Below are 10,014 nucleotides of genomic sequence, written 5' to 3' on the forward strand. Positions count from 1 at the left end.
CAATTAAACCTTTTTAATTTTTTGTTTTTATTTATTTTATATAGCGCCAGTGCTCAAGGACACTTAACAAACAAAGAGAACAAGAAAAGCAATAACCTTAAGAAGGTAGTGAAAATAGGAGACGAATAATACATAACAAGTATGACATAAATAAGAACAAGTGATGAAACTCATTCTGTCTTTAAATGAGTGCTTATGTGCATTTAGGAGAACTAGGCAGCACACTCAGGGCTGCAAGATGGATTAATTTAGTATTCTTCTTATTAAAATATATCTGAATGAGGATCAAATGACTGAGTTGGTCTTGGAGAATTAAAACCAACCTGTTTGTTCCTGCAGATCTTCCTGTTTGACTGTGAATGTTTCTTCAATCTTCACATCTTCACTCTCCTCTTTAATAAACGGCATCTTTATAACAGTGTGGAGATCAGTCACTTCAGCAGTTTTTCTCTGCGTTTGGACACTTTATCCTGTTTAAAAAAATAAAAACATTAAAAACGTCCTGATTAAAATAAATAAAACAATGAACAGAATCAAAATAACTTCTCTTCATTACTTGCTTTAACAGTTTCATATGAGAGTCATTAACAAAAATAAATCAGGTAAGTCTGAGCAAGACACAATGAGTTGATTAAAACTAGTACTCCATTTCTTATATATAGTGATTTGTCCTTAGAATGGAATGACATTATGCTTTTTAATAAATTAAACCTTAATTAAAACACTTATTACTCACATTTCAGTTGCTTTATTCAAACAATAGCCCTAATTACTGTGAGTAAATAGTACTTCGTTGTAAAAAGGGTCAAAATAATGCCAACAGCAGGTTCATAATATAGCATCGGATGAAAACCCTGAAACTTTATTCAATCGCTTTATATTTATGTAAAGGTTTTAAAAACAAACCTTTCTCCAGCTGAATCAAGCGCAAGAGCGGCGCAGCCTAATGACGTCACACGCCACGCCAAAATAAAAGTCTTTTGTTTTTAGTTTTTTGCCACTTACTGTTGCAGTCATGACTTGTTCAAACATTTCTCTCCCTAGTTTTCTACTTGCTCTCTCTCTCTCTCTCTCTCTCTCTCTCTCTTACACACACACGCACACACAATCACACAGATGTTCAGTATTTGAAGTTGATCAAAACATTTAATCTAAACATTTTAAAACAACTTAAAGAGGTCATTATCACTAAGTGCCTTTGAGACATCAAAATAAAACAAATAAATGAAGTTTAAGACTTTTTAATTTAACCACATAGTTGTTGTATTATTTAGACATTAGACTGTAAAAAATGAATGTTGGTCAAGCTCCTGCACTTTTTACAATTAATCTACTAACAGAAAAACAGCAAACAAACCTCAAATTGTGTCAACACTGTCAAGGACAAATTCAAAGTATATCTTCATTTCAGTGTGATTAATAAATGTGTATTTTCAGAAAGGTCATGTGTCCCTTTACAAACCCAACTTTATAGATTATTTTTTAAAAAAACTATTCGTAATAATGAAATATTGGACAAAACATTAATTTTCAGATAAAATATGCAATCGTTGCACATAATTTTTAAAATAAAAATCCAAGATTTAAAATATTTAGTCAAACTTTCAAACATTATTAACTGGCCCTTATTGGTTAATTAAGACATCATACAAGATGTTTTGCTGAGGTTACAAATAATTTGTTCATTTTCATAAAATAAAATTTGTGTGACATTCAGCAACTGTGAGACGGCATTCTTACTACTTGTTTTAATGTTTTTTGTGGCAGTTTATCAATACTGCCTAGAATACAGGATACAGCAGTAATTCTATTAATATTAAACATTGTTCATGTATTTTTCCTTTTTAATTTAACAAGTGCATGTGTAAACTTTGAAGTCTAAAAATGCCATACAAATGAATATGATCAAACTTTTTATTATATATTTCACAACATTTAATACATACAGTGCACATCTAATATTATAAGCAAACAGTATAAAACAAAGTATAGATTTTATTACACAAACACACACACACACACACACACATATATATATATATATATATATATATATATATATATATATATATATATATATATATATATATTAGAGCTTGACACAACAGGACTACACAGGGAATGACTTATTGAAGCTTCAGGCATAACATCTACAGTGAGTAATTATGTAGCCTACTTTATTTTAATTCTTTAATAATCTATCATATACTAAAATTACATACAATTAAATGAATTTAGAGAGACAGGGAAAGCTGGTTTGAGTAAACAGAAGTCAGAGTTAGTCTCCGAATACTTACTTAAATTATGAGAAGAGAAAGAAGAAGAGGTCCTGTAGTTGTGGCATTACTCACTGTAAAATGGAATATTACACTTAGTGTCATTTCAATAACAGCTGTACAAAATAATAAAGTAATTTTTCATAAGCATGATCTATTTTCCACACTATGGACATACTGTGTTCTGAATAACATAACTGCATTTAATATAATAGTAAACAGAGTAGTATTCTACTTATCTCATCTAATTCTTCTTTCCACAGATCAGGAATATAGCAACACTGTAATCTGAGGTGACTTTAACAACCATAAACATTCTGAAAGACAAGTTACATGAGTAATTTGAAAACAACAGTGAGTGGCTAAATAATAGAGTTTATGCAACTTACACATAATTAAAATCCAGAAATTATCAATACAAGATTACCTCAATGTAAAAATAGTAGATAGCAGATCTTTTTATTGATATCAATATTATTTAGGCATTTTAACATCAATTTATATACTTTAACTTGGTGATAGATGGGAATAGATCACCCAAACTAACAATTCTGTCATTTAGCCTCATCATTTACTTGTTCCAAACATATTTAGCTCTTTTTTTCTGCTGAACAATAAAGAAGATATATTGAATAAAGCTGGAAAACTGTAACTATGTCTGCCTTTCTCATCTTTATCCCATTTCTCTTGCCATAATCTATTAACACCTTCTTTAATTATTGTTTTGATTTCTGATTTGTTAGGAGGAACTTGAATTTCTATTTGATTTGATTATGCTTGCAGTCTGTCATTGACAACATTATTAGACTATTTATTCACTAGTAAAATCAGACATTTGTCATTTTCAGATTATATTCAACAATATGTAGGCCAGAGTAGTTATACTGACACTGTAAACATTTATTTTCATGCACAACTTCGCTATGAAAGAAAAAAAAATCAAATGCTTGTCGTAATCATAACTCTAAAATGAGATATGATCATTTAAATGAAGTGCACACTTGCGGTTTTATTTTGACTAAGTGCTTCATACTTCGCGCGCAGCTCCCAAACGATCACTCTGTGCCACGAACTGAATATTATTTACAACTGTATTACCTGTTACTTACAACATTTGCAAGTTCTGTTCACTAAAGTAGGCGCGTGCGTGTCTATTATTAAGTTGAGCGCACTCTCACGGTCAGCAGCTTACATCACGTGTGATTTTCCGGCTGCAAAAACATCATTATATGAAGACAAAAATTACATTTTCAGGTGAATTATACCTTATAAATACAGTATGTGACACTTTTAACATCATTTGGAGGTGTCCATGTCACTGAGCAACATTATGTGAAACAATGAAAAGACTCATGCAGCCGCCTTTTCTTCTCTCCTTAACTTGAAAATATGATTGACAGAATCAGAGAAAAGCTGGATTAAGATCGTCAACGGGGTCGAATCGAGATCGCAATCTTTTTTCGATTAATTTTGCTGCTCTAATCCCTAATCATAACTCCTGTACAGCAGTCCCACAAAATTCTGACACTCGATGACACTGGAATACCCTGTCAGAAAAGTCAAGTGGCTGTCAATGAGCTTTTTACAGTGTCTGCTATAATGTTAATGCTGTTGTTGTGTGTTTACATTGATAAGTTTGGCCACTGTGTTAAATGCACAGTACCGTTACGATCTTATTGCCACATTAGATCATTATGATAACATAAACCTTCAGTGATTTCCTGAAGATAAATACCCAACAATAACAACTGGAATAAGTACAGCAGTCGCGATCGTCTGATCTCATATGAAGCAAGAAATCTCGAGGACATATGATGACATGTGCAGGTACTGTAGTGCTGTCCCAATTCGTAGGGGTAGAATTTGAAGCCCTTCAACTTAACCCTCGGTTGTAAGGGCCAAGGGGAAGGGGTACAAAAGTAGAATTGGGATCGGGCCTTAATATTTAATCCACATAAATTTATTAAAAATGTTAAGTTAACTTAATTTGTGTTGTGACAACATGAAAGAATTGAGTGGAACCCTGCACAAATATGGTTGTCGGTTCATAATAAGTTGAAACACATTGTCAGATTTTGCTGTACTTTGCTTAACCGTTCTTGCGTGGCTCACCAACGTATAGATGACTCTAATACATAAAATAAGTAAGCTGACCAAAGTTCTTACGGGGAGAAGACTTTATTGAAGACAATTAATTGTGCAGTTCATCAGCAGTGATGTTAACTTGTCCATCGTCAAGTAACTTAAACCAAAGTACTGTCTGTGAGACACTAATTTATACTAAAGCATGAAACCCCACTGGAGATTAAACCCAACTACTTTGGTTGAGTCACATCTCTTGAGTTCCTGTTGGTCATTTGGTTCACATCTTATCAGAAGTAGATACTTGTTGCATATGAAACAAGCCAATACAATCTATCAACATGCAGAGTTATTTTGTCTTCTTGCAGCCCGATAGCAACTCTCACAACCTGGTACTGGGCTGTGACCCCTGATCTACATGACAAAACAGCTGGCAAAATCTTCACCCCTCTTCAGTTGAGTTTAAATTTTCAGGTGTTCAAAGGGTTTCATTATCAGTAACTTGATATGTATTCAAGAGTTCACACTTGTTTGGCATGCTATCCCGGGAGAGACCTAAGCTCATAAGATCCTCGAGCCCTGGGCTCCATCCCGTAAGCAGGACGAGAGGGGAGTTTAAGCTCAGGTAGATCTCGATGAACTCCCCAGACTTCTTTCTATTCTAATGACAGATATAGGGTCGGCTAAAGGGAGATATAAGGCTTACTAAGAGCTCGACTATGGTGCCAATTTAATGTTCAGTTTACTTAGGTTGTGTGTTTTTGGACTGTGGGAGAAAACCAGGGGAAATCCACGCGAGCACAGGGAGAATGAGCAAACTCTGCACAAAAAGTCAACTGGTTAGCAGCGACTTTAACCTGCGACATTCTTACTGTGAGGCAACAGTGCTAACCACTGGCTAATCATTGGCTGCCGTGTTGCCCAATCTAGAAAGGAGGGGGAGTAAGGGTGGGAGAGGGATTCTGCAAGACAAGGATAACTGAGTTAAGCTACGGTCACACTGGGCTTTTCCTCCCATAGACTTCCATTCATACGCACGCGAATGCGTCAGACTAGAAACAGGGTCATGCGTCAAGTTTCGCCGGTTGCTGAGGTGCAAAGTTCATGCTTGGTGAACTCTGACCTGCGAAATCGCATCACTTGACTGCGTGAGACCAATCGAGGATCAAAACATGACCTCTCTGGACAGAAATTTAAACCATGGAGCAATTTCTCACTTTTTTAATTTCTAAAAATCTTGTTTGATCCCGCCCCTTTTAACAGCACCGTACGACAGAATTTCACAATCTCAAACTCTATTGTGACTGCAGCTTTGTGTTCTGGTTATCTATAGTGAGTCAGGAATCATCTGATTGGTGAATCATGTTTTAGCTAATGCTGGACCAGCCGTGGACAATCATAAGCATGTGATCCTCTCGAAAGTAGTTTATAAATAAACTTCACTTGAATGAACAGCCAAACTATGTGAAAAAGCAGCCGTTTTGAATATACCCGTGTTTGTTTGGACAAGGCCTCAATGTTGAGGACTCTGCTCTGCATTGTGAAGCTTCATGTGAGTGTTGAGGCTTCTTTTACTTTTAAAGCCCTTTCCACACTCACTGCATCTAAAACGATCCTCTCTTGAGTGAATCTTCATATGTTTCTTTATGGTGTCTTTCCGTTTGAGACTCTTTCCACACTGATCACATGTGAACACTATGGTTCCAGTGTGACCATTCATGTGGTTCTTGAGGCTAGTTTTGGTTGTGAAGCTCTTTCCACACTGAGCACATGTAAACGGCCTCTCTCTGGTGTGACTTATCATGTGGTGTTTAAGTGAGCTTATATGTGGGAAACTTTTACCACACTCTGTGCATGTGTAAGGTTTCTCTCCAGTGTGAATCCTCATGTGGATGTCAAGGTCTTGTTTGTGACCAAAACTCTTTCCACACTGTTCGCAGGTGTAAGGTTTCTCCCTTGTGTGAACTCTCATGTGAACATCAAGGTTTGGCTTTTGACAGAAACTCTTTCCACACTGCTTACAGCTGAAAGGCTTCTCTCCAGTGTGAATTCTCATGTGGGTTTTAAAGCTTTGTTTTTGACTAAAACTCTTTCCACACTGTTCGCAGGTGTAAGGTTGCTCCCTAGTGTGAACTCTCATGTGAACATCAAGGTTTGACTTTTGACTGAAACTCTTTCCACACTGTTTACAGCTGAAAGGCTTCTCCCCAGTGTGAATTCTCATGTGTGCTGCAAAGTTTCCAGCTTGATAAAAGCTTTTTCCACACTCTTGGCATGTGAACTTTCCCTCTCCAGTGTGAATTCTCATGTGGGCTTTAAAGCTTTGTATTTGACCAAAACTCTTTCCACACTGTTCGCAGGTGTATGGTTGCTCCCTAGTGTGAACTCTCATGTGAACATCAAGGTTTGACTTCTGGCTGAAACTCTTTCTACACTGTTTACAGCTGAAATTACACCCAGATTTGGATTCCCGAGGTCTTCCGTGTGATGAAGTCTTTTTAGTCAGTGTGGGTTTTTCATCAGTCGTTATTTCTTGGGGTTTCATAAACTGCTGTTTCTCATCTATTTCATTCTGTCCATGAGTCTCTTCTTTCAGCACCATCAGATCTAAAAAAAAAAAAAAAAAAGAGTTAACTTTAGTATGAAGGCTCAAAGCGATAAGCAAGAAATGGATGTTTCACCCACAAATGAAAATGACCTTACCATTTACTCTCCATCATGGTAGTTTTAAACATTTCCTTTATTGTGGAACACAGTAAGCCAGTAGGTTTTTTTTTCTTTTTTTATTATCTTCTTTTGTGTTCAACAGGATTAAGAAACTCATAAAGGTTTAAAACCACACGAGGATCCACACATTTCTAAACATAATAGTTTTAGTAACTCATTTCAAGATACTGATTTATTTTATCTTTGCCATGATGACAGTAAATAATATTTGACAAGATATTTTTCAAGACACTTCTATACAGCTTAAAAGTGACTTTTAAAGACTTAACTGGGTTAGTTAAGTTAACTAGTCAAATTTAAGTTATTAGGCAAGTTAATTAGGCAACAATGGTTTGTTCTGAAGACTTAAGGGGCTAATAATTTTGACATTAAAATGGTTAATAAAAATTAAAAACTGCTTTTATTCTAGCTGAAATAAAACAAATAAGTCTTTCTTCAGAAGAAAAAATATTATCAGACATACTGTAAAATTTCCTAACTATCTATCTATAAATAGATAGATAGATAGATAGTTAGATCATAACAAGAACTGCTGCTTAATTGAATGCGTGTAATAGCGACACCCGGTGGTTATTTATTGAATTGCGTTCATTTTTTGTATAGCGGGCCAGATTATATTGATATTTATAAAAAGCCTCGCGGGCCGCCACAAAACTGATTGCGGGCCGCAGATGGCCCGCGGGCCGTAGTTTGGACACCCCTGCTGTAAGCCAACACTGGCCTCACCATAAACCTGCTCGTTTCTTCTCACAATAGAGTTAAATTACACTTCTCTGCTGTTCTGTCTGCTGGTCTGTCCACAGGCTTATAATTGTATAGCTGTGGTCTGTCGTTTGTGTGAGCCTCTCAGAATATCTTATCTCGGCATCCAAACGCGCACCGCGATCCGTTGTCTTCATAGTGTTACTTGCACGAACTCCCTCATCCGACTTCACTTCCGGTCTGGCGATTTTTCAGATGCAGAAGTAAATTTCCGTGACTAAAAACGACTCCAAACGGCTTAATAATAAACTTTAACGTATATTTTAAAGAAAATCTAGTGCCTACTTTACTCTTACACACATTGTCTCACTGGGGTGTCTAACCTACAATATGCTCTTTAAGGCCTAAAAATTTGATTTTGGAATTTAAGACATTTAAAGACCCAGTTATTAGCCCTGTAATTAGTTATTATAATAATGATGTAATTCTAGATACTATCTGTGAGAACTAACAACTACTAGAAACAAGTTTAAACCCATAAAGAAGTTGGAATTGTGATTATTGTGACATTTGCAAATGGAAAGTACTAAGCTAACACTATCACTGTAATAGCAGACATCCTTTATGAGAATACTGTAGGTAAAATATCGTCAGCTCAGTTAAACTTTTTTAATTTATTGTTTTTATTTATCTTATATAGCGCCAGTGCTCAAGGACGCTTTATAAACAGTAGAGGAACAAGAAAAGCAATAACCTTAAGAAGGTAGAGAAAATGGGAGACTAATAATACATAAAATAATGACAAAAGACATGAGAACAAGTAACAAAAGAAACTCATTCCTGTCTTTCAATGAGTGCTTATATGCATTTAGGAGAACTAGGCAGCACACTCAGGGCTGCAAGATGGATTTAATTTAGTATTCTTATTATTAAAATATATCTGAATGAGGATCAAATGACTGAGTTGGTCTTTGACAATGAAAACCAACCTGTTTTTTCCTGTGGATCTTCCTGTTTGACTGTGAATGTTTCTTCAATCTTCACATCTTCACTCTCCTCTTTAATAAACGCCATCTTTATAACAGTGTGGAGATCAGTCGCTTCAGCAGGAGTTTTTGTCTGTGTTTGGACACTTTATTCTGTTTAAAATGAACAAAACAATAAGAATGTTCTGTTTAAAATTAAGAAAACCATGAACAGAAACAAAATAACTTCTCTTCAACACTGGCTTCAACAGTTTCTTTATATGAGAGTAATTAACTATAAGAAATCAGGTAAAAGATTTCATTAATACTTATTACACACTTTTCTCAAGCAAGAAACAATAGCCACAAATGAGCTGATTAAAACTAGTACTCAATTTCATAGAGATAGGTTGGTTTATTCACACATTCTGACTTTTCCCTTTATAATATAATTTCATAAAAGTAATATTTTGCAAACTCTAAATAGTGAAATCATATTAGCAGCCAATGACTATCAAAGTACAACATTGTTCACAGTCATATAAACAGTGTTAATGTTGTATAGAAGTCACACTTGCATGCTAATAAATCTGATCAAATATTCAAAGTAACATGGTAAACAATATAAACTTCTGAATGAACGAATGTGCGAATATAAAACCAACTTTACCTCTTATCTATTTCTTATAGTGATGTACTTAGAATGGAATGACATTATGGTATTTAATAAATTAAACCTTCATTATAACACTTATTACACACTTTACTGTTACTTCACTTAATCTTTCTTCAGGTATGTTCTTAATTGTTTTGTTTGTTTTATTTATATTATTGTCTGCTTATAGCACTTTTTTGCCCAAGACAAATTTCCTCTCGGGAACAAAAGGTTTATCTTATCTTTATTTAAACAATAGACCTCATTACTGTGAGTTAAATAGTAATACGTTAAATAAAGGGTTAAAATTATATTGTCAACAGCAGGTATATAATTTAGCACTAAATGAAAAACCTGAAACTTTAATCAAACGCTTTATATATGCTAAACGCTTTAAAACAAACCTTTCTCCAGTTGAATCACAGCGCGAGAGCGGCGCAGGCTTATGGCGTCACAAGCCACGCCCAAATAAAAGTCTTTTTTTAACCTTTTTTTTGCCACTAACTCTTAGTCATGACTTATTATATACAGGTTTTCTCTGCGTTTGGACACTTTACCCTATTAAAAATTAACAAAACAATAAAAATGTCCTGTTTAAAATAAATAA

At 34.9% G+C, this 10,014-nt stretch overlaps 1 protein-coding gene across 1 annotated transcript in view; it reads right to left on the minus strand.

The window, feature by feature from the left end:
• LOC108183429 (uncharacterized) overlaps nt 1-9,841 on the minus strand; it is a 94,153-nt gene extending 84,312 nt beyond the window's left edge. Inside the window, exons 1-3 of the mRNA XM_087249010.2 lie at nt 9,812-9,841; nt 8,777-8,926; nt 6,215-6,965 (exon numbers count right to left, since the gene is read on the minus strand). Of these exons, the coding sequence (XP_087105136.2) occupies nt 6,215-6,965; nt 8,777-8,861 (836 nt within the window). The 5' untranslated portion in view covers nt 8,862-8,926; nt 9,812-9,841. The remainder of the gene's footprint in view (nt 1-6,214; nt 6,966-8,776; nt 8,927-9,811) is intronic.
• Nucleotides 9,842-10,014: the final 173 nt, after the last annotated feature.

The sequence above is a fragment of the Danio rerio genome, chromosome 4, assembly GCF_052040795.2.
Source record: "Danio rerio strain M-AB ecotype USA chromosome 4, GRCz13ab, whole genome shotgun sequence".
Taxonomy (NCBI): domain Eukaryota; kingdom Metazoa; phylum Chordata; class Actinopteri; order Cypriniformes; family Danionidae; genus Danio; species Danio rerio.